General features: G+C 31.5%; 2 protein-coding genes across 2 annotated transcripts; one reads left to right on the forward strand and one right to left on the reverse strand.

The window, feature by feature from the left end:
* Positions 1 to 47: 47 nt before the first annotated feature.
* On the forward strand, positions 48 to 12,701 carry LOC132727692 (zinc finger protein 474-like). The gene is made up of 7 exons (XM_060713257.1): positions 48 to 186; positions 6,012 to 6,374; positions 7,998 to 9,050; positions 9,437 to 9,635; positions 10,146 to 10,320; positions 10,683 to 10,863; positions 11,245 to 12,701. Exons 2-7 carry the CDS (start codon positions 6,050 to 6,052, stop codon positions 11,403 to 11,405), a joined length of 2,094 nt encoding a protein of 697 aa, XP_060569240.1. The 5' UTR covers positions 48 to 186; positions 6,012 to 6,049; the 3' UTR covers positions 11,406 to 12,701.
* LOC132727693 (serine/threonine-protein kinase RIO2-like) lies at positions 11,932 to 24,939 on the reverse strand. The gene is made up of 9 exons (XM_060713258.1): positions 24,786 to 24,939; positions 21,991 to 22,135; positions 21,489 to 21,602; positions 20,631 to 20,685; positions 17,719 to 17,839; positions 16,706 to 16,794; positions 16,119 to 16,310; positions 15,332 to 15,424; positions 11,932 to 14,733 (listed from the first exon to the last, which is right to left on the reverse strand). The coding sequence occupies exons 1-9, from the start codon at positions 24,849 to 24,851 to the stop codon at positions 14,031 to 14,033; spliced, it is 1,578 nt and encodes a 525-aa protein (XP_060569241.1). The 5' UTR covers positions 24,852 to 24,939; the 3' UTR covers positions 11,932 to 14,030.
* Positions 24,940 to 26,914: the final 1,975 nt, after the last annotated feature.

Genomic DNA, 26,914 nt, shown 5'->3' on the forward strand with positions numbered 1-26,914 from the left:
AATTTAGCTGAATTTACAGAGATTTTGTTTCTTATTTTCTTAAAAAATCTATATTTTGTAATGTATTCTTTTGCACGAAATACTTTGAAATTGAAAGTCGTTGCCAAGCTTGGAAAAGTTGTTTAAAAATGGCTGCCTCCACAACACTCCTACGTGAATCCGTGAAGGAACGCATGCTATAGACAGGTAGATATTTTAAGTTCATTTGTAATATTTGTTTGTGAGTAATTTAATCAAATTTGTTGTGTTAATGAAAAGCTGAAAGAGGATATAAAATTGAAACTATAGATCGATCTATCATTTTTAAACAGCCTATCTTCTGCACAGTTTGTTTAGTCCTCCAAGACAGATGAAAACCACAGAGTTTGCCAGATTCTGGCAAAGAATTCAAAATTTTAAAGAACAAATATACAAAAGACAGTCACATTAGAACATTAACAGTACATAAGTAGTTGTATTGATGTATATGGTCATTCTTCAAATTATGAAAGAATGGCAGCGTTTATGCCTGTAAAGGACACAAATTAACAAACACCTTAATAAATAAAGATCAATAATTGCCAGTTTCAACCAAAGAAATATGAATTTATGAAAGTGCCAAAATACAGTGCCGAAATACATAAAATGAACCTGAACCTATCTCATTAAAAGCAGATCATCCCTTTCTCAGTTACTCTTTGCGGGTAGCCCAACATATTGTGCGCTTTAGGGCTTTTTATTATATAGACAATGGTCGCCCTTCGTATAGACAGACATCTATGAAAAATCAGATTATAAATTGGTCGGTCTTGCAGTCGAAATATTGAGACTATCTTCGCGGGTAAAGGGTTCGCAGGTGAAGGGTAGTGGAGAGACAGTTAGGATATGGTTCAATGAGATTGCTTTTGAATCGATAGAACTTATTTGAGTGGTATTGTGTGAAACCACAATGCAGATTGAGAGCTTAAACATGTAGCATTTCCTGATGGACCTCAACAAAACTGATGTTAATTTTTAATCTGGGCCCTTGCATCAATATATCAGTCGATCGGATTCAGAGAAAGACGATCATGTGAGACACAGCTCATTAAGCTAACTGATAACCTTGTGATCAACCTTTCAAATGGCAAACAGATCTCATACTACTTGACTTCAGTAAATCTTTTGATAAAGTAAACCATCTAATTCTTAAACTATTAGATACTCTTCAAGAACATGGTGTCTGTCCTCAAATTTTAAAATGAATACAGTCCTACCTTATTGGCCGAGTACATACGGTAGTTGTGGATAGTGACTGCTCATCTGAAGTTCCAGTTACTAAGGATCAATCCTAGGGCCCCTCTGTTTCCTCCTATAAATCATCAAGCTACCATCTTCTGTCCTTAAATTCCAAGTCAGATTATTTGCAGACGATACTGCTGTATACCTACATGTAACCATCAAGTCATCCTCAGACCTCCAAAACTCCAACATGATCTAGACAATTTGGATCTGTGGGAGAAGCAGTGGGACATGTCTTTTAACCCTTCAAAGTGCCAAGTTATCCATATCATCAAAAACAAAACCATAATTAAACACCAATATATGCTCCATGGCCAAGTCCTAGAGTCGGTCTCAAATGTTTAAATATCTCGGACAAGATCTGTCTGCTGACCTTAAATGTAACACATATATATATATCTAATAACTTCGAATGCAAACAGATCCCTTGGCTTTATCAAAAAGAATGTAATTACTAAAAATGAACAAGTGAAAGAACTAGCATACAAGTCCCTGGTCTGGCCACAGGTTGAATATGCTTCAACTATTTATTGACAAAGTTGAGATGATCCAGAGACTTGCAATACGATGGGTAAAAAGGGATTACTCCCCTCTCTCTAGTGTCACAGCCATGCAGAAAGAACTGGGCTGGCGATCCCTTGAACATCGCAGATTGGACTGTAGACTGATAATGTTTATAGCTATACATGTAAAATAATATGGTTGCAATTAATCATCCACCATATGGTTAAACCCCACATAGGTTAACCAGACATATGCATCCCTTATCCCTACGCCAAATACAGGTTTCCTCCGACTACCATAAGTACTCTTTCTTCCCTCAGCATTATACTTTGAAATACTGTATTCCTAGTAGGGATTAAACGATGATCGAGGATAATCGAAAATTGATCGGTTATAGAACCTATCGGCGATGATCGATTACAAAGTTTAATAATCGATCATCGGCAATTTATTTTCTTGCTGTTACTTAAGTGACTAACTGTATTATAACAACACTCTAAATTAAAGCCAGTTTTGTTTGAAACAATAATTTTCATTCAATTGAATATGAAAGCATACTGGTGACCATTGAGTTAATAGTTGACAATCAGGCATGCTATTTTAAAGGTATACTATGCTCAAATTTGACATTAGAAAATATTTAAAATTGCTATACCTTCTATTTGTAAATATAAAATAAACATGTTTTGACTTCACACAAAAAGATATGTTATGTATAAAATTATTCTACTCACTATAGGTGGTTGCAATATCAATATATAGTGTCATTAAAAAAAACTGGCAGTTTTGTTAAGAACAGATCGACCAACTTAACTTGTTCCCATACATAGTTTATTCATTCCTTTTTAGAAAGTGAGACATAATAATTTCATAGATTTTAATGAATTTATTTGATTAAAATATTTTACTCAAGGATGAGCATAGTATATCTTAAAATTAATTTATTTCAGTTGATAAAGTGGTGGTCACATGGAAATGGAATTCTTATAAATATTAAAGCATGATATGTACATTATACTTTTTTACTTTGTTATCATAAATGTTTCGATTATATAATCGATGATTGATCGAAAAGGGTTGTTCGATTATTTTCGATGATCGATTATGATTTTTGTCCGATTAAGAAACCCTAATTCCTAGAAATGTTCGCGGATACAATATTTCGCGTTTTTTACAACGTCGGCATTTTCGCGGAGACAAACTTTCGCGGATATGTACTAACCGCGATTTCCGCGAATGTTAAGTCGCTACGGCCTAAATTACAGTTTTTGGAGGTTATGTTTTTCATGCATGACCTTGCCTGGTGGGTGCTTTAATTATTTTATTTCAAGTCACCCCTAAAGCGCAAGGTTACTCGATACATTTTCATCTATTGACTACTCGAACAAGGACGGTTGTTCCGCCAACACCTTCATATTTCCTTACCTTTTTCATTATGTTATTAAGTAAGATTTAGTCAGACCAGTTAGCTTTTATTCTCATTTGAATAATAACTGACTCTATCTCCAAAATGTAGATAAGTATTTTTTTTACACATTATAGGACTGTACATCGCTTTCATTTAACAACATAACAGCTGTTTATCAATGTAGCACTTGATCGCTATTGTACTTTTAACAAAGGATTACACCTACTCCAAGCAAATGAAATCCAAGTCATTCAATGTTCGCAAACTGTAAATGCGTTTCTCAAGCAAATAACGTCAATAAGCATGTTAATTACTAATAATTGATATTTTCTTTTTCAACGTGAAAACTGGTATCAATAACATACATAAATAAGTCTTTACACATTTCTCTAAAACCTGTGTTTATATGTTGTTTTGTGTAAGTAGATCATAATAAATATTCTGCACTTTTTATGTTATATTTGGTTGAAGCTAGAAATGTTCGCGGATTTGTTATAAGTGACATATTCGCGGCTATAAAGATTCGCGGAATCATGCCTACCTCGAAAACCGCTAACTTAAAATGCGCGAAATCTTTTCTAGGAATAAAGTAAACTCCCTAGCTACATTGCCACCCTGCCAAACTTAAGTCAAACAGGCAGTGGTGGGTTTGCAGTACTAGTCTTGCTCCCAGTGTTTGTAACTATTTTATCCTTTATCTTCTTCTTTCATGATTAACATTTTAACCATAACTTGAAAACATGTTCAGTCACACCTTTTAAGCATGTTTATAATACTTGGACTATTTTGCTGTTCTTTCACCTTTACTTACAATCAGATGTGCCTGTAACACTCGAGAAAGGGCTTGGCAGTATCCAGAAATTGATAGATATAGCCTGGCTCGAATGTAATTTGATTTATATAGACTTAAATTGAAACAAGAGCGATCCGTGATCATGTGTTACCTCATAAAACATATCCTTCCCCAAGTTGGCTGAAAACCGGTATAATATACATAAGTACTTTAGCTACCGATCAATCCTGTAAAGCTTCACTGAAATTGCACAAGTAGTATATAAGAGGAGTTATCCAGACAATTTTTAAAAATTAAAATCATTTAAGGGCCATAACTCTGACAAAAATCATTGAGCCGGAAAATGCAAACGATATGAACTACTAGACTTGGTTTATACAGAATTCATTTTAGTTTAATTGTATAGAAAGCGATATGCTTATAGACACACTTTCCAATCTATTCCTGGAACCAACCAGTACTGAGCAATGAGTGTAAAGTTTCTTCCTCAAGGAAACAATGACTTGCCCGTGATGGGGTTTGAATCCATGCGGCTAGTGATCATTAGATTACTAGTCCAACTTGTTAACCACTTGGCCATGCCAGGTACTAGACTTAGTACTGAGCATTTCTGTACATTTTGGATAAAATGGCACCAATTATTTTTGAGGAGTAGTGCAGACAAGTTATGTGACAGACAGATTGACAGATGAACAGACATTTTACGGAGAAGTGATCCTTATATGTGAGAAACTATAATGCCAAGAGCTTATGATATTTAGCATGCAGCATAACCTTGTTGACCTCTGCAAAACTGATATTAATCATGCCCCTAGGGTCAATATTGGCATGTCCAAGGGTCAATTGATTTATAAAGACTTATATAGCAAAACAAGACTTATATAGCAAAATACATTTAAGTCATGTATAAAACTGCAAAACCCAGAGCCTAGATATTTGGTACGTAGCATCAATTTGTAGATTTCTACAACAGTTATACATGTATTTGTAATGGTTTTATGCACTAGAGTTTGATAATTGTTATCAAAGGGAAACAATTCAGTTGTAAAAACATTTTAGTACAGTTACAGTTACTTCCCTTCACATATTTTGTCATATTAGAGAAACTTTTAGAATGTTTGACCTTAATAAATGAAAGAGATACATGTAATTATGATATGTTGACAAATTAGATCTTGTTGTTATTTATAGAATTTGTCTTTTTTTATTTGGAAGTCCTGCACATGTAGTTACAGCTATTAAATCTTATAGAGTAGTTTGTATACTTGGTATCAAAGGGAAACAATTCAATTGTCAAAACATTCTAGTGTTGTCTTACAGTTACTTCCCTTGACATATTTTGCTATATTAGGGAAACTTTTAGAATGTTTGACCTTTATAATTGTGATTTGGCGACAAATAAGATCTTGTTGTTTAAAAAATTTGATATTTTATAAATTTTTGTTGTTTTATACAATTTGTTAGATTATCAAACTTAAGGTTTATATTTAAATTGATAGAAAGTGAAGATCATGTTTTACATTTGCCTTATCTTTAGTGTAAGATTAACCTGAGATATAAGGGAAGTTGAAATACTGTTGAATGGCATCATAAGTTTATATGGTATTAATTATATACTTTGAGATGGTTAGTAGTTTCAACCAATTAACAGTTGAGAAAAAATATGACAGAACGCTGTACTTGATTGAGTTTCAGCAGAAATCATATAATTTCTGCCAAAATGTCTGAATTATTTGACGAGTTACAAAACACATGAACTGTGACCTGTCAGATATGTTTAATAACCTGTCCTCCAGAAACAGATGTGTCATAAGCTTCATAATTATTTAAAATTATCACAAAAGAAAATAAAATATAACTTTTTTGAGAAAAATTCTGGAAAAAGGGGGATTCCCTGTAGAGATGAGGATCATCAAGTTAGACTTGTTTTGACTCGGTCAATTCATATAAGTGTAACATTTCTTATTCCAACTAGCACCTGCTTTATCTTGATTAACTTAACTAACTGTTAATTTAAATATCTGTATTTCTTTTCCTAATGTACAGACACAAGTTTGAAGATTTCATGCTAATACCAACACATCATGCCTCCAGCTGTTGGCAGGAAGAAAACTGTTGTATGTTATATCTGTGGCCGAGAATTTGGTTCCTCATCTTTGTCAATACATGAACCCCAGTGCCTGAAAAAATGGAGAGCTGAAAATGATAAACTTCCTAAAGCTCAGCGGAGGAAAACACCTACACGGCCAGAGATCTTGCCATCTGTTGGTAACGGAAATAATTCTGATATAGAAAGATTTAATGAGGCGGCGTGGAAAAGTGCTCAAGGACAGTTACTGCAGTGTGAAAATTGTGGGAGAACATTTAATCCAGATAGATTACCAATACATCAAAGGTCTTGTAAACCAGGTAGGATTTTGAGTTAAACAATAGCTATGTAAGATTGTGAAGAAGGCTTGAGGTTTAAAAGAACAAATTCGAGTCAAACTTCCAGGAATAATCAGTACTGGTGTAATGTGAAGAAACATGATTATCACCCCAGGTGGATTCAAACTCTGATGATGTTCAACTCACTATTGTTAACACAAGTTGCATAACCACAAGACCAACACCACATTTTTAGGCCAACTTTAAAACATAAAATTTCTTCATTTATGATTGTTTGAGTTTGGCCACATCAGTTTTATCATAGTATTAAATACTAATCTGTATATATGTACATGGAAAATGCATCATATTTCATAAGCCATCATCAATATATTATATAATATACTGATTTGATATTTACCTTTTAGTTACGTATATAAATAAATTACAAGCTGATATGTTTACTTTAAATGTAATATCTCTTGTCTACTGTCATTGGGTATAAATCTTGACAGGGACTTAAAATACATTCATGTGAAGCTATCCAGATAGATAATATAATATAAATTGGTTTTAAATCTCAGATGCAAGTTAAATTGTACCTGAAATAATGAATTAATAGAGCTTTACTGTTGCTATATTACTTTATCATTCATTTAATTTACGCTGAAAATATAAATTAGAATTAATCAAAGTTTATGATTTAAGCATAATGTTGACTACATCAATATACTTGATTTGTGTTGTAACTTAGTTGAGATTAAAGCAGAAAACATTGACATTCTTAATAGTTATATAACTCTCTTAATCAACAGCATGGTTTATTTAAATAGATTAAAACCTTACAGTGATTTAACTATTTAATATTCATAATAGGCAGATATATCATTTAAAAATTGTTAACTTGTGAAAGGACCTCAGAACTTAAAAAAAAATTAGAATTAAATTGAATTATTGAGAAAAAAAATAGATTTTCTTTAAAAAAAGAAAAACACAACAACACCAAAAAAACTGATGTTTATCTTACGTCATAACATGTAACAATATCATTATATCAAATAATTCAAATTAGTAACTGTAAAACAGGGAAATAACCCATGTAAAACAGGCATTATTGTTGCCAGCTTTAATGAATAATTCACTACAAAATATAAAGGAAGTTAACAAATTGTAATTGTTTAGCTTGAAAAAATAATTAATTTTATTATAAATCTAATTATCTCTAAGATGTGGTATAATAAACTGTATATTAAACTCTGGCTTCTAGGTGACAGTTTAAATGTATAAAATATTTATAGAGGGCATGTATTGGCAGGTAGTTTATTTGTTGATTCAAATGTTCAATATCTTAATATATAGTATTGATTTTATAGGGTAAACTCCTGCGATCAATAATGGCTTTATTTGAATGGAAATGAGATCAATATTTACTTTTATATTTGGTCGCTATACTTGACTAGATATGAAATAAAAATCACAGAAGCCTTTTTACTTATGCATATCTACATGTTATATATCTTTTAGGCTTAATTCAAGCAAGTTATAATTAAATTTAGTTGTGAACTATTAAAGTGAATGGTAAAATGTTAGGACTAAGTGAATTAGGTAAGATTTTATGTCTAAATTTATTGAGTACTGTTTAAGGTTGATTTATTCTGTATACAGGTAAACAAAATACGGCTGCTGTAAAGCAAAATGATGACTCAGAGTTCCGCCCAAAAACAGCAACAGTTGTTAATCCAAAAGTTGTCAATGAAGAGAACAGTGTTGCTTTGGAGAAACAAACAACTAGGACAGGTGATAGGCCGGACTCTAACCAGTCTGCCGGAACACCAACAAATACCAAACAGACTGTGTCTCCAACTAAAAAGAAAGAGACTGCCTCAAGTAACCAGTCTAAGATGAAACCACCAGCTGGACCTAAGTTTGTACTGTGTTATATCTGTGGACGTAAATTTGGAGAAGCATCTGTTGCTATTCATGAACCTCAGTGCTTGGAAAAATGGAAAATTGAAAATGACCGACTACCAAAAGGTCAAAGACGACCACTGCCAAAGAAACCAGAAGTGCTACAGTCAGGTGGGAAATATGATGTGGATGCTATGAATGAGGCAGCTTGGAGAAGTGCACAGTCTCAACTAATACCCTGTGATGGATGTGGCAGAACTTTTGCACCAGATCGCCTTGCTGTTCATCAGAGAGCTTGTAAAAATTCTGGTAAAGGTGGAGCAAAACCTGCCCAACAAGGAGGAAGTGGTGCTTCTAAGAAGTTTGTAGATGGTCCAGGTATAAAACGGGAAGGAACATATACCTCTGATAATCCTAGTCCACCAAAGTCTATCGTACCACCAGGTCCAAAATTTGTTCTATGTTATATATGTGGTAGGAAATTTGGCACAAAATCAATAGACATTCATTCACCTCAGTGTTTAGAAAAATGGAAAATAGAAAACGATAAATTACCTAAATCGCAGAGGCGTCCAGTTCCAAAAAAACCTGAAGTTGCCGTGGGTAGCGGTCAGTATGATGTTGATGCTATGAACGAAGCTGCCTGGAAAAGTTCTCAAGCCCAGTTGATACCATGTGAAAATTGTGGACGAACATTTGCTCCCGATAGACTGGCTGTTCATCAACGTGCGTGTAAACCTAAAGATGGGTCAGCACCTAAACCAAGTACCAGTGGTACACAGTCTACTTCAGGTTCAGGGTCATTTGGAGGTAAACTCAGAAGAAAATGTAGTGATGAAATTTGGTCATCTGGTTTTGAAATATTTTTAATAGTAGTGGATTTATTTAACATAATGCGAACTTGAAAATGTACATATACTTTCCTATAAGGTTCACTTTGGTTCAATCAAGATTATCTTTTATCTTTGTAGTGCTAGGATATAATGTTCAAGTATTTACTTATTTAAACAAGTAATTAAAAAAAAAGAAATGATTAAGTTTTCATTGACTGTGTGAGCTGGCAGTCATAAAGATACTAACCTGTTCTCAGGTTTAAGACATACTTAAAACAGTAACGATACCTTAAGTAGTCATTTGGGATAAGTTTTATAAAAAACTGATAAGCTTAAATTTTTTATCTTGTTACTCTTTAACAGGTGGACCAAAGCCACCAAAAGAAGGAGCAAAAGGTGGTCCACGTACTGTTGTCTGCTACATTTGTGGAAGAGAGTTCGGATCTAAGTCTATAGGTATCCACGAGCCACAGTGTCTGGAGAAATGGAAAGTGGAAAATTCCAAACTACCAAAAGGACAGAGAAGACCTGTTCCTAAAAAACCAACTGGCGGCATGACAAAGTAAATGATTTAAGGAGTCATATATTTTAACTTTCATTAAAATGTAATGGGTACAGCTTTGTGTGAACATGTTAATGTAGAAGCAGGCATCAGGGATTCTGGCTTCAAAAACTTTTTTTTATAAAAAAGTTTTTTTCCACCAATCTGAATATGTCTAAAGAAGTCTTTCTGATACAAATTTCTTTAGTTATGTTTTGAAGTATTTTTGATTATTTGTTAGTGTTAATTTACTACAATTTATATTTATCTATCAGAGTAATGTTTTCATCATTTTTAATAATGTCAACCTGTGGGCAATGTTTTCATCAGCTTAATTAAATGTCTGTTTTTAAAATGTTTGTAAAAGATGATCAGTTGTCTTAAAGAGTATATAAAGAGTATACATTTAATATTATTAAGACTGTTACTCTAAGTTGTTTAAGTAATAACAGTTGTTTAAGTAATAACAGTTCTTGTGATCAGCTGTTTGTGTGATAAGTTATAGTTATCAGCTGTCTACATTATTTACAGGGAAGAGATGAACGATCTAGCCTGGGAGAACGCTAAGGCTCAACTTCTACCATGTGATAACTGTGGTCGTAGATTTGCACCTGACAGATTACCTGTCCATCAGCGCTCCTGTAAACCCAAGGGTGGCTCCGCCCCTAAAGGAGGTGCTAGTGGTGGCTTTGGCTCTTCTGCTCCGGTAGATATATGTCTCTATTATTTAACTGCACACATTTATACTTTTGAAAACTTATATTTAACTTAGTACCATAAATTTTTATCATGATCAAATAATAATTACTTAAGGTTGATTATGAAGCAATGATTTATTTACGTTTATATCACTTTTGTTTAAGTCTTTAATCATTTAATTATAAACAATTATTATTTATATAGTTAAAAACAATTTAAATCTTAGTCTTAAATTGTTAATTTAATTATAAACCCCATAATTTTGGTCTTCGGTGAATTATTTAATCTTCTATGTAGTGTACAAGGTTATATTCATCAGAAAAAAGTTTTGACTGTTGTTTATCAATGTTAATTGTTTATCATACATAGGCTCCTGTGATAAAGAAACCACCATCTATGGTATGTTATATCTGTGGTCGAGAGTTTGGTACCAAGTCTATATCTATACATGAACCACAATGTCTGGAGAAATGGAGGGTACAGAATGCTAAAATGCCTCCTGGTCAAAGAAGACCAGAACCAAAGAAACCTGAAGTTAGAAAAATTGGAGGTATGTAAAAACATTATTGATTTATTAAAGTATGATACTATACATTATCTCTAAGAACATGCTATCCTATATAAAATAATTTATGAGCAGGTATCTGTGAAGGATAATGTACCAAAATGTTCAAAATATTTGGTTCTACAAATACACATTTTCTGATTTTGTTTCTAGATATGAAAAGATACATGCTTCTCTTTGATATAACTTTAAAACTCATTTAAAAGACAAACTTTTAGATTAAGAGTTTCTTTACATAGATACATGTGGTAAAGATTTAGTCAGATTTACTATTGTTAACCTCTTTTTGCCATAATCTTCTTTACGTTTTTTTGTGAATTAGAAATGAAACACATATTATTGATACTTTATCAACTATAACTGTAGGTTCTGGCAGTTACGACGTAGATGCAATGAATGAGGCAGCCTATCAGAGCGCCATGTCAAACTTGGCACCTTGCCCAAACTGTGGCCGCACCTTCAACCCAGACCGGCTGCCTGTACACTTGAAAAGCTGTAAACCAAAACCTCCCAAAAATGATGCTTAAAACACAAACAACACCTTGTTGTTATATAAAAAAGCAATGTATAAAATATAAACAATTTGTTACAATAATGAAAAACAATGTTAAAACACGGGCAACGACTAGTTATAACACTGCAATATTTGCACAGTTTGTACATTTGTTAATTATTTATTTATTAACATTTACTGTCAGGTCAAAAGATCTATCTTATCAGTTGTAACATATCATTTTAACAGCTTACTGCTTAGTCTGTTGTAGGAAGAAAGACATAAATTTTATTTCAGATATGCTGAATTCAGGCAGATATTTCACGTGCATGACTATTTAATTTTAAAATATACAGACAAGTCCTGGTTGCATTCCATTGAAAGTCTTCAGCGTATACTAAATTCTAGGACATAGGACCAACTTTAGGACTAACATAAGACCATTTCAATGAATATTTTATCTTTAGTCAAAGACTTTTAGACTTTTAACATTCACCTTCCTAAGAAAAGATAAGAAATACAATGGCACATAATCTAATTCATTATGTGTTAATGTTCAACTGTATTGCTATTTAGAAATTAAAGGAGTCATAATAAAGAGCAATTGCCTTGAAATACAAATTGGTCTTAGTTTTGGTCCTAAGACAGATTTAAGACGTAGGATTTTCTAAGAAATGCATCTCTGAACATTTTAATTTTGTAATGGGATCAATATAAAATCAAATATTTTAAACAAATATAACTATACAGAACTTTCATATTTATCATATTTTCATACTTGAATCATCATTTAGAATTATATCAATAAAGATAGTAATCATTATCCTTTTACGACAAATTTATAATTTAAATAGTATAGTCATACATGCTATAACAGAAACTTCATGTATCATTTACACACATGTTTAATGTTGGGCTTTATTTTACATATTTAGTAACCAAGTAACTTAAACTATTTTATACTTCATTTGGTTGATACTGTTGTTTAATAGTTGTCCTTAAAATTTACAAAGATTGTGTTCTGAACAAAAAATCTGTGATTTTTTTCATTACATGTATACAAATATATATTTTTAGTTTTATTCGAGGTTGTTTTATTTCAACTTTTTATTACCAGCATTGCTTGTTGTCTTCAAGCTAACCATAAATACATTAACTTACATGTACCAGTATTTAATACACTTGTTAAATAATTAATTTTGATGCTTTTGAACATTTATAAAAACTTCAATTCGAGCCACATTTTGTTACATAAAATATATTTATTTTTAGTTGTGTTACATTGTTGCTTTTATAGTGTTATTCTTTAATAAAAACATAAAATAATTTATAGTGTGTTCTAGTTTTTGCTTTCAATATTTATTATCAGACTCAATCAGGTAATTGACTGGTAAATGCAAAATTTACGCAACTGCTACACTTTGTCATATTACCATTCACAACAAAGTTCCCTGGGGAAGTAAAACAAAGTTCCCTGGGGAAGTAAGAGTTAGCTTGTTTCTGCATGAAAGCTCTTGTGTGACAAACAAATAAGGTTGGAGTTTCTGAATAAAAAACTCTTGCATGATAACTAGATATTGTGATAGCATTTACCACTTTTGTGATGTCCAGTTCTATTGGTGAGCTATACACGTGTACCTAGATAAGCTTTAACAAGATTTCTTCATTACTGATTTACTAAGAATACACAAAAAACATACATTCAATCTTAAATCAATTTAATTCTCTTTATTCTATAACAAAAGTTCATACAAGATATTATATTAATCATTTAATTTGAAGGGGTATAAAATCATAATGTATTTAACAGTATTTTCTTCAAGAGATAGGGCACAAAATGGGCACAATTTATTGAAACGCCTGTAATTATGTTACAAGAATAACTCAAAGTAACTTGTACATAACATCAATATGTGTAAAAATATCAAATAATCGACTATGGCAATCGCCTTATTTCAGAAAATGAAAATCAAAAATAAGCACAATTTGCACAATATACCAGAATAAGAGGTTTACTACAAGTAAAGGGCAATTTTTATATCACTAAAAACATTCCGTAAATCATTGGTTTAACAGTATTATTTCAGGGCTTCCATTAAGTTCCAAACTTTGGAAGTCAGAGACTGCAAAATGTCTAATAATGGAAGTCACATTATATAGGTAAAGAAGGAGAAGCATTATATTTTGGAAGTCACAAGCCAAAATCAAGGAGGAAATAACTCCATTCGTGGAAGCCTGATTATTTTTTCCCCAAAGTAAGACTTCACAATAAATAAAACCTCTGTAGAGCAGACACCTCTCAGTAACAACCATTATCTTTGACTTCTAAAGGGTGGTTGTTGTATAGATGTTGTACTGATTTCACCCTCAAGGTTTGATAATAGTGATGAATACAGTTATAAACTCTATACATCCCATGATATACCACTTTAGCACAAATACATTTATTTCTTTAACAATAGTTTATATACAATAACAATAAAAACATTTTCCAAGAAGCTATTTGAAAATTTTTCTCCGCCATCACATTCACATTTTAGATTATCACATCATCAAACACAAGCTATGTATGACATTATGAAGATAAAGAAAGCTGAAAAATACATTTAAAATGTGTGTTGAATAAATGTTATTCAATGATTGCTATGATATAATATTGTTAGAACCAGACATCTGAGGTACTCTGCTTTATATCAAGCTGTGTATCACGTCTTTGTCTTGTCTGTAACGAAGCCTCCCCACTTTTTCTTATCCTCCGAGCTTTCAATATTTGTTGTTGTTTCTTCTGTTGTTTCTTTACCTTCGCTCGTATCACCTCTGGAGCTATACTAGACACTGTGCTTGTAGAACACATACTGTCCGAGTTCCGGCTCCTACCAATGTGCATGTGAGAGTTAATATGTGCTCTACTTTCTTCATTTCTAAATGGTCTATACTCTTTATTCTGAGCACTGATATTATACATCTCACCATCTTCAACTTCTTCTACAACATGTTCATGATGTTCTTTTTCTTTATCACTATTGTCCTCCTTTATATCGTCAGTCTTTATGTCCCCACAATCATTACATTCATTACCAGTTTCATTAGTATTTTTATCAACGCCAACACTGGTTCCCTTTCCTTCTCCTCTATGTTTATGTTTCACGTCTATGTCTGGTAAACTTTCACCCTCCTCTTGTACCTCTTCATCATCATCATCATCATCACTGTATTCATCACTATCATCATCATCACCCTCTGCTCTAGGATTGTCGGGACCTCCCAGAATGTTGTATTCTTCAGCTGCCTCATCAAATTTTGCGGCGAGATCTTTCGTGAAACCACTCGCTGCAACCTCTATATCAAGGTCACCAGTTCTCCTGTAACAGGTAGATGAAAGGGAGGTTATTACTGAATGTATGTATTGGTGTAAAACAACCTTAAATATTTCCTAGTAAAGCTGGCAATTTACTTTATGATAATCAACACTTGAAAGTAAACTTAAACATTTCTAAACCAACATCATATATTTCAGTCATAAAGAGAATTCAATTGTACATTTGCAGACATAAGCAAAATGTTACAATAATGCCAAGAAAATTACCTTGTTGTTACATTTTCCCGTTTTTAAAGCAATATCATTGGGCTATGTTTTAGCTAACTAATTAACCATTGGAGATAACATTAAACTTGAAGATTATAACTATCAAACGTAATTTACACAGTCTTAAACTGACTGGTTGCCAATGTAATCAAAATTATCAGTTGCTACAACTGAAATATGATTAAATAATGATAACTGATTTGTTTCAAGATTTTCATTACACTTTTTACAAGTTTTAAGATAAAACTAAACCTTAATATACAGTATTTTAAAATATACATTTAATACATTTAAGTGAAAACATACTTTTATTTAAGTAATACAAGTAAATGTTTTAAATTATATTTTGATTTAATATAGAACTTTATCATTACCTCAGATCAGAGAATTTAGGATAAAATTCACTTTCATAATGAAATCTCCGCACAAAGAAATCCCTTATACAGGTAACATCTCTATCAAAGTACCTGAAAGTTTATAACATGTATAAATAATCCTTCTACAATAACTTGATGGTATGATGTATAAACTGAAGTGGTAAAGTCTTTGTTGTTGTTTTATATTAAAGGCCCATTAAGCCTCAGAAATTCTTTAATTTAATTTCTCAAAAACTTTTTTATTTTTGGTGCATTTTTATAAGTTCCAAAAAGTTATTCATTAGTCAATTATCTGAACATTCATTGTCTTATATTGCTTTTTGGCAATTAGTACAGTTATAGTGATTATTAGTATTTTGTAAGGAAGTCAAAATACTACATTGTTTCCATTTTGCTACTTTTTGACAAATAAATACACATTTATTGCTATTTTCTTCAGGTAACAAGCATCTAACATTCTATAAGTCATTATTTAGACAGTAAAAAAATTCATGTTAGCCATTTCTTAAGTAAAAATTTATTTATTTCTCAGGCTTAATGTGTGTGTCAAATCAACATTATATTATACTAGTCTGTCTGTCCGAAGATTAAAAAAAAAATCAACCTACCACCAACATTTTTCACCTGTTGCAATTTGTAAGCTTTAATGTGCAGATTCATCTGATTACACTAAATATATAAAACTTTTACCACCACTATTACTCCAGAATTTAGATGATAACAGAAATTTTTCATATAGAAATTATTACAATTACTCTATCTAATTAACAAAAAGTTTATTTACCATTCAGCATTTTCATGTGATGTAGAAATCATCTGCGGGAAGTCTATCATTGTAACTTGCTCGTTGTCATCTAGTATCAGGTTAAACTCATTAAAGTCACCATGTATAAGACCACAGTTCCCTAGTTTGACCAGTAATTCCATACATTCATTGTATATACTGGGAGCATTACCCACTTCACGTACCTGACACCTGCCAATTGTAAAACAAAGTCATGATTTAATACTTAAATGATATTTCTACAAAAAAAAATGTTTTACTTGTCAAACAAAATTTTTGCTAATATGTGAAATAGTACAGCATTCATTAAGAAATTACATCTCAAACCCAGCGAGTGAACAAATTCTGTTGTGTAAAACTGTCAAATATTTTGAGTATGTACCTTTAATTATAAATTCGCCATATTTACTAACCATAAGATAGGTTTATATACCAGTAACCAGCAATGACTTTGATTAGAATTAAAGCAGAATTAAAACATACATGTATAAAATCGTAAAATGACAATTAATTCTATTTTGAATTCAAAAAGAATTTATTTACAACTTAGATACAGTGTATCAAGTTTAAATAAAGAGAGATCTTACATTGGATATCCACTGAGTAGCTCCATTATAACAGCATGACGGTTGAAGTCTAGTGGTTGAGGTACCGGAAATCCTCTATCATACAGAGCCTATTCACATAATAATAAAATAAATATAATATTCACTTTATTATATTCATAAATGTTTAAATATTTTGACGAATCCTTTTATCATCAATCACCAGTATCATACTGTATATACCCAGCCATATGACATATACCCAGCCCTAATGTCATAAATCCAGGGAATTTCATATACCCAGCCATATGACATATACCCAGTCTTATGTCATATAACTAACCATTTGTCATATAACCAGCCATTATCATATACCCAGCCATTATCATATACCCAGCCATATGACATATACCCAGCCATTATCATATACCCAGCCATATGACATATACTCAGCCATATGACATATACCCAGCCATATGACATATACCCAGCCATATGACATATACCCAGCCATATGACATATACCCAGCACATATGACATATACCCAGCCATATGTCATATAACTAACCATTTGTCATATAACCAGCCATATTTCATATGCCCAGCAATATGTCAATAAAATACAGGTCTAAAACTTGTCTATTAAATATAACTCAACTTGTGGCTGGATAACCAATAAATTCATTCAGATTGTGATTTTTTTTCTTCATAAAAACATACTAAAATAACTTCAAACTACGTTAATTGCAGATGTCCAGGAAAAAAAGTAGTTTATTTAATATCAAAAATATTGTTCGATAAATGAAGATTCTATGAGGTATGATTAGAAAAATTTATTTTTAGCCTCATTTACTCTATCAATTTAAATTAACCCTATCAATCATACCAATGTAAAAACATGCTAAATAAATAGATCTAAAATACATCAATATATCATAAGGAAATCATAATAGTGACTGGACAAAAGGAACAACAAAGGTAAATTATTAAAGAAAAACTTCCCAGAGCATTATAATGAGCAATATCAAAATAAAGGTCATAAAATTTGTCATACCTTCATAAATGCAAATTCTTTCATGGCAGCAAGTCTAGACAGGTATAACCATGAAGCTTTATTTCTGTGTTTATGATAATCCCTCTTGTTCTTTAACTGACGAAATGAAGTACGCCCAAGTCTATATATATACAATAATAATAGGGCAATAATGTAACTGACAAAATAAAGTATATCCTAGTCTGTATTTATACAATAATAATAGGGCAATAATGTAACTGACAAAATAAAGTATATCCTAGTCTGTATTTATACAATAATAATAGGGCAATAATGTAACTGACAAAATAAAGTACGTCCTAGTCTGTATATATACCAGTCTTCGCCTTAATTTTCTATCAGCACTAGCCCAGTCGGGCTAGCAGCTTACAAATTTCACTAGCCCGAACACATTTTAACTAGCCCGAACTAAAATGTTATTTTTTGGATACATTTTGTACAAAAATAACACTTTCTATATGTTTTATATACCATTTAACATTATTAAAATATCAACTAATCAACTTTTTTTCCTTTCATTATTTAAATAAGAAGAGTTTAAACTACATATGGAAAGAAGATATTTTGATATTTCTGTGGCATTATCCACAGACACTGAAAAAAAATGTTTAAAAACTGAAAATACTCTTCTCCTCGTTTACTGTAACCATGTCGGCTGATACATGCATTGACAACATATTTATATTCCTTTTCATATTACTTTTTTTTTGGTGTGTTCCTTTTTGGCTTAGTGCCTTCAAAATACAAGAGAAAAGACATATTGGGAAGCATGAGATGACACCTAATAAATGTCTAACAATCAATAATATTTCATAAGCGTTAATTTTAAGTTCAATAAAGCTGCAAATAACTTTTAGGGCCAAGGTGGTTTACCTATTAAAATCTAGAGAAAAATGAAAATTCTGGGGTAAAATTTATAAAAAGAATTTGCATTGCTTTGTTATCAAATTTCATTGCCTTCTAAAAAGTTCCTTTCTTTACATAAATCAGACTGGCTTATATAATAAAATATTGATTCAATGTGAAATAATACAAAACTTGCTCTGTTAAGGCAGGCTTCTCTAGACTAGGGTTTGTTTAGGTTACACAGCAAATTAATGACAAGACTCATTTTTTTGTTGCTGACATGTTGTTGTTTGAATGTGTCACATTCTTTTACAATCAGCTACATGGTCAGCATGAGGCTTTATTCATACTCTATTTCTACAGACTACATTTTAGTGCCGTTCTTTGGTTTTGATTATTTATAATTGAAATTAGAATTAATGAAAAATAAATATAATAGAATTAAAACTTTTATACACAAAGAATTAGTCTTTGAGGAAATTGTCCGTAACTGTAAACTTGGTACGAAAATATTGAGTACAAAACTGCAGATGGCAAGGGAGAAATAATTATGTTCTCCAATAACTAAAGTGGCAAGTACAACATTTTTCTTTATTTTGTAGCAAAAACATTATAATATATGTCTAAACAAATTGAATATTAGGTTAAGTCCTATGATGATTACACCAAATTTAACTTTATCAATAATTTCATTTCAGAAACTCCCAAGAGTTACCTTCCCTTTTTACTCGATGTCACTTCCTGCTACTTTCGTTTTCAACTTACAGCAGTGTTGACAATAGTACTTTTAGTTTTCATCCAATTCAGCAGAAAATATATTGTATTTTCATAAAGCCAAAACATTGCTATCTGGAGCTCTGCATATTTCCAACATTTTCTTAATTTGGATAATGAAAAAAGCCCTCGACTAGACGGGCTACCAGCTTGGAATTTTCACTCGACCACCCACAAATTTACTCGACTCGGTCGTCGGTCGAGTGGGTTAAGTCGAAGACTGATATACAATAATAATAGGGCAATAATGTAACTGACAAAATAAAGTACGTCCTAGTCTGTATATATACAATAATAATAGGGCAATAATGTAACTGACAAAATAAAGTACGTCCTAGTCTGTATATATACAATAATAATAGGGCAATAATGTAACTGACAAAATAAAGTATGTCCTAGTCTGTATATATACAATAATAATAGGGCAATAATGTAACTGACAAAATAAAGTATGTCCTAGTCTGTATATATACAATAATAATAGGGCAATAATGTAACTGACAAAATAAAGTATGTCCTAGTCTGTATATATACAATAATAATAGGGCAATAATGTAACTGACAAAATAAAGTATGTCCTAGTCTGTATATATACAATAATAATAGGGCAATAATGTAACTGACAAAATAAAGTATGTCCTAGTCTGTATATATACAATAATAATAGGGCAATAATGTAACTGACAAAATAAAGTACGTCCTAGTCTGTATATATACAATAATAATAGGGCAATAATGTAACTGACAAAATAAAGTATGTCCTAGTCTGTATATATACAATAATAATAGGGCAATAATGTAACTGACAAAATAAAGTATGTCCTAGTCTGTATATATACAATAATAATAGGGTAATAATGTAACTGACAAAATAAAGTATGTCCTAGTCTGTATATATGCAATAATAATAGGGCAATAATGTAACTGACAAAATAAAGTATGTCCTAGTCTGTATTTACATGATCATTACAAGATTTGACAATTATGTAATTAAAATAATGTTAATGTAAATTAAACATATTATCTTAATAAACAAACATTGATATTCTTTTATATCTTCTAAAACTTTAGCAAAATCATCTGTGATTATATTTACTATTATTTATTACACACCTCTCAGGTTTGTTTATACTGAATACAAAACCACAGTTTAAAAAAAAAGACTGAATTTCCAAAACTGGAACTTCTTCATTAAAAGAAATCTTAATTTCTGATACTTCTTCCGTCATCAACATGATATAAAGTGACAACTATTATAAAATATTGAAGAAATGACAGTGGTGTGTGTGTACCTATGAAGTTTAAGTGCCCACTGTTTCTCCTCCTCATCTGCCACAATGTAAATATCTGTAATACATAAATGTAAATATCTGTAACACAGAAATGTAAATATCTGCAAGCAGAAATGAAAATATCTGCAACGCATAAATGTAAATATCTGCTTCGCAGAAATGTAAATATCTGCAGCGCATAAATGTAAATATCTGCAACGCATAAATGTAAATATCTGCAGCGCATAAATGTAAATATCTGCAACACAGAAATGTAAATATCTGCAACGCAGAAATCTAAATATCTGCTACACAGAAAACATACATTGTGTAAGGTTTTAAGTCAATAATGTTAAGTTCATATTTTTTCAAGCTTTCGTTGATGTAAAATTACAGCTGTCATTGACTAAGTCCAAAGTATATTATATGTGCACAATATATCATTATCAGATGACAAATATCAAATATACACAGATATATGAAGTATTACTTATTTTTATTTCCCTTTCATACCTGTTATCAAGATTTCAGTAAAACACATATGTGCATACAATTATAATGAGCATTTTGTCATCACTTCTATCAAATATGTTCATACCAACAGAATTATAGTTGTTACTTTTAACTGGGCACCTGTTTTTGATCAATTTACATAATTTCTAGACATTTCATTAGTTAGACAAAATTAGATCACTTTTTTTAAATCTGTATTGATTCTTGATCAAAAGAAAAATTTTGATGATTCATAATACATTCATATATGAAAGTACCATGTACAAAACTTGTGTTAATACAAAATTATGCATTCATTACTTATATTTTAGAATAACTTTTGTATATTCTATAAGAAGTTAATAACTATATAATATGTATACATACCCGACTCTTTACCAACCCCTATCTGATTACCAACAAACTGTATAACACCTCTACTTGTCAGTGTCTTCAAGGCCAGGTAATCATACCCAGAGTTTGTCAAGCGATATCCTGGAACTGTAGCAGAAAAAAAAAATATGATGTTTTATGTTTGGTTAATATTTCACATTAATCAACATCAAGTGGTTTTTGTGCTACTTGACTTTATGTATTAGTTTCTTGCGTGTGATATACTTAATAAATTTTACATTTCTTATTTTCTAGGCAATAAACAAGTCTGACCTTGACATTTGAGCTATGGGATAGGTCTTGCACCTGACACACCAACTCATCATGCTACACATTTGTGCTAAGTTATTTCAAAATCTCTTGATGCATGCCAAAGTTATAAGCCAGGCAAGATTTTTGCACTCATTGATGGCCAGACAGGGTTAACACTATATGCCCTCTTGCCATTATAATTGTGGGGGATGGGGGCATAAAAATATAATAAGCACAAATTTACCCTTCTTGCCACCATGCTCATAAGCTACAAGTCTATGTTTACTGAGTTCCTTCAATACTTTATGGCAGCCACCAGAATGTAGATGAGCTATAGAAGCAATCAAAGGAGCTGGAACTATCTCATGATTCTTCATTCCCATCTCAACCTGTAACAAAATATAAACTTAAATACTGTTTAATACAATCTATCAACACAGTCAACAATGACTGAATGAATATCAGATCTTTAATTAATATCTATTGGGTTTTTTTCAGTCTTGACCCTTGTTTTCAAAACGAGCATCAATAGTTTTTTAAATGCTCTGATAACGAACAATCTCAACTTTTTGTATTAATAACAATTGTCGAGTATACCAAGTAAAAATGGAAGCAGTGCATGAAATACCGAATGACACCTTTAAAACGAAAAATGACAATTTTTTTAACCGACTTCCCCGTTCATAGGCTTTGCCTAACGTCATATTAGATCAATCATCTTGTCTTGATATGTCTTCTAAACAATGATAATATAAAACATTTACACCTTTTTCAATTTCTATTTGTTGGTGATTCTAACTCTTAATAATTGTTTTGTAATTTACTGTATCCTAATAGGTTTTTATTACAGTGCCAAGTGCACACGTGTTAAGTTGGTATAGGACCAAGTTGACCCTTTAGCTTCTTGGTTTGTAACTAATTTGAAAGTAAAAACAAAATTCAAACAAATCATTGTCACTAGTCCAATAGATTAGATGTTACAGGCTTGTTATAGTTTTATGTTGGTCAAGCCTGACGTCTAATAGTTATTGCTCATAAATGCGTAGCATTTTGAAAAATTAAAAAAATGTCTGTTGACTTGCCTTTCAAGCTTTATTCAACAGCTTATCTTCTGTTCTTTCAATTGCATGGTCTATCATTAACAAAAACTTTCAAACAATGTACTTATCAATTAAAATTAAAATATAAATATCAGTCTATTTCGCTCATCGGCCATACTGGTTAAGTAAAGCGTTTTACAGATTGCTTCCAATTTTTTGAACGGAAAAATATATTCGAACACACTGACGGTGCATGGGTAATTATTTCGTTGAAAAAATATTCCGTTAGAAACTTCTGGACTCATTTAAACGCTTGCATTTGAATTAGCCAATCAGATTTCGCGCACTGTATGGCGGCCATTTGTATATCTGCTGTACAAGGAATTTAATTAAATGAGAGGATTTAATCATGACTTTTCGGATGTGACAGTTCAATTATTTTGTTAAAAGGTATTTATTTTTTAGTTTTGTTCATAAATAGGTCAAAATTAATGTAAATACACGCTGTTTTAATTGTTTAAATTCATTAGATCTAAATCGATGTCTAATGTCAATTTTTTTGCTACACGATTTTGCAAAGATCTGTTAAGACCTAATGTAACATAGAAAATGAAAAATGTAAAATATCAGATTAACAGAGATCTGCCAAGAATTTGAAAGTACTGGGCCCTGGGCCCACTTGGTCTGAAAATGATGGGCCATTTTTACCAAAGTATGGGCCTTGGGAAAATAAGTAAACATTGACCAAAATAACTGTTAAAAAGTTTGTAGATAATTGAATTGCCCCGGTAATAAAACTTAAATCATATTTTATGACAAGTGGTTCACTTATAATTCAGTACTTTACCAATAATTAAAAATTATGCCTACATGGTAACTTTCTAACTAATATTAATTGCAGGCAAAAATGAAAATATTTTTTAAATGGCTGCTCAAAAATTTGATATGCAAATTTATTCACATAATTGCTGGTTCTTCCTTGTAATGTCTTATATTGTGCATTATCCATTTAATTGTTCCTACTTTGCACCAAATGTCCCTTACCACTGTATATTGGCAAATTTTATTGCCCCTTGTATGCCTCTGTGTAGACAGCATACATCAAAGACATTTGCCGACAGACCTTTTGATCATGAAAAAAGTCATGCACAATGTTTCTCTGATTGGTTAATCACCCTGTCAAACATTCTGATGACGAAATATACATCTTTTTTTACACTTCATCAGCCAAAACTTGCGTGAACTTGAGTGACCTTAGGGTTGATCAAGTTGAACACCTGTCAGATTATACTGTAACTTACCGCATTTCTTAAAATAGCAACACTTTTTTTTCAGTTACCGATAATCATTTTAAATATTAAGTAGTTGTATAATTTGTTTGTTTGTTTTATTGGATTAAATTTACGGTAGTAGAAATGAGTATCTGTGTGGGAAAGGAATTATGAGAAGAAATGCGGCAAGTAGATAACATGGACAAAAGCTATAGGGGAATGGATAAACTCAAGAATATGCGTAATTACAGGAGCATGGGTAACATGTTGCTGTTGGTACCAGTTTTGACTGGATGACTAAATAACCCAGCAGACAGTTGTGTAAATTGTTTTCTTATAAGTCTGGCACAGATTTTAGATGCGCCCATGGCCTTTTGCTGCCGATTTTCCTGCGCCATTCTCATTTTTTTAGCGACAATGGCGCAAAATCGCGTCCTCGGCAGATCTCTGGATTAATGAATGATAAATATGAAATAGGTTATGTATAGGTCTTATAATTAGGACTACATTGTCACCTAACCTAAATGATTATAACCCAACCCCAACAAGTTGAACATGACAACAACTTGGAATGATAATAGATTATTATTACGGCGATAAAAATAAAACGCAAATTTTCTTTCCCGGATTTCTAAAGTTTATCCGGCTACATTCTATCCGAAAACATGCAGGTTCATTCACGCGTAAATCTTGAACATTTCTCTGACAAATGAAGCGTAAATAATTACCGCAGTGAGAACCCGAAAATCTTCTTTACTCAAATATCTAAGCATTGTCACATTTAGTTTCCCCATTTTGAAAATATTTCTAAAATTCCCTAAAACGTGTTATTTCACAAAAGACGGTGATCCGTGAAATCAACACGTACGTTAGACGCAAAAATTCTTGGCTAAAGTCTGTCCAACGTTCCTTTTTTTCCACGGGTTTGTGTTGCCTAAATTATATCGAAAGTCCTCAAGTCGTGTTATTTATCTAGTCTTCCATTTGTGTGAATGATTCTTTTAGAAGAAAAAAAGAAAGAAAAAGTCTGTATGGGTTACCTGAAATGATGCTAGGCAGCATAATCAGGCTTTTGAAATGTTTCAAAGTGCTTCTACAAGTTGACTGCAAGTAGGATGCACTTGTCCAGATTGTAAAATATAAGTACATGTATTGGGAATTTTGGTGTAATTTGAGTTGAAGCTTTGGTTTTGTTCACACAAGTCAGAGGAACCATAGTCATCTTATAAAACCCAACAGTTGTATACCACAGACTTCTTCCGTTATTCCCTCTGTATATTTTAACTTTTGTGTATTGGGGAATGTATAGGTATATATACACGATGATTCTATAGATTTGGTCAGCTTACAAATACTGATCATTTGCATGCCAATGGTATCAATATTTACAGACAAAATTTGCCATTGGTAGATTAATTTGCAGACAGACGAGTACTAAGGTAGTGTTTGAAAGTCTTACTAATAACATCATTCAAAATGGCGATCCTGATCTGATTTTCATCATTAGACTTAACTAATCACTTTTGGCTGAAATAATGTTGGTTTGGTTGCCATTGTTACCAAAATGAGACCGTGCCTCCTCACAGTGGCTTAAATGAGGCAGATTTTTGGTCGAACATCTGCTTATAAAATGCAATGATTTGCAGTCTAACAACTTTTGAGAAATTAATAATTAGGTAAAGAATATCATCAGGTTTTTACACAAAATCATGTCAAAAATGTTGAATTAAATATTTCATATAGCATATCTTGACAGGACTAATGTCTTTCAATCGACTTCCACAGTAATTAAGATTTTAGGTTTTTCCCAGGCACAAACACACTTTTATCGTTACAGCTTCGAAAATAAGCACAACAAGTTGACTAATCTATTGTATATTGTGACAGTAGGGCACTGTGAAGCTATAACGGTACAGTTGGTACCTACAGATTAGCTGGGAAAAACCCACATTTGCCGAGTTCCGCATAACATCTATTATTTTTTATATCAATGAAATTAAATAAAAACAAACACTACAAATATTTTAAATATTTTTTTCCTTTGACTTTCATAGCAAACAAATATCCAGACATATGCATTACACAAGAACAAATAATAAATTTGATAAACAAACAGCTTCACTATAAACAAGAGTTAATAAAATGTTTGCTGCATCTAGCAAACTACAATGTCATATACAAGTATCAGGTCAAACAACCATTACAAAATACATTACATAAATCATGTATCAACTGAGGAATATTATTCTGAGACTTTTTTTGTAGTTAAGTTCATTAAAAGGAAAATTTTTGACTTCTTATTAAATTAAGTCAAACTCTAATTGTACATCCTATGTCAAATTTTAAGATTCTCTAAAAACAAATTTTACTTATTCTTATATTTTTTTTATAAAAACCAACATAATTAGTTTCAATAAAATAAATTTCATATTAATTGTGGCATAAAATAGACAAGTCCTAAAAACTATAAAAATTATCAGAGCAAACAATTGATAAAAGAACAAAACAAGTGTATAATTTTCATGCAGTAACTAAAGAATGTCGGATTTATGTTTGCAGGTCTCCTTATCATTTGTTGTGTGGTTGTCAGTGGTATAACATTTTTCTACAATGTGATTGTTTTCAGAACAAAAGTTTTCATAAAGATGCTAAAATGTTCACCAGTTACAATGACATTGACAAAATACTTACACACGAGAGAGACACAATATAAATTATACCCTATACTCTTTATCATAGATGTTTTACCCTTCAAGTAATACCAAAATAACAATCAACAGAAATCAGGGACTGAAACCTTTGTTACAATACATGTCATTCATGAAAAACAACATAAATATCATAACAATAATTATTG

Source organism: Ruditapes philippinarum, unplaced genomic scaffold (genome assembly GCF_026571515.1).
Source record: "Ruditapes philippinarum isolate M1 unplaced genomic scaffold, ASM2657151v2 ctg5199_1_1_1_1, whole genome shotgun sequence".
Taxonomy (NCBI): domain Eukaryota; kingdom Metazoa; phylum Mollusca; class Bivalvia; order Venerida; family Veneridae; genus Ruditapes; species Ruditapes philippinarum.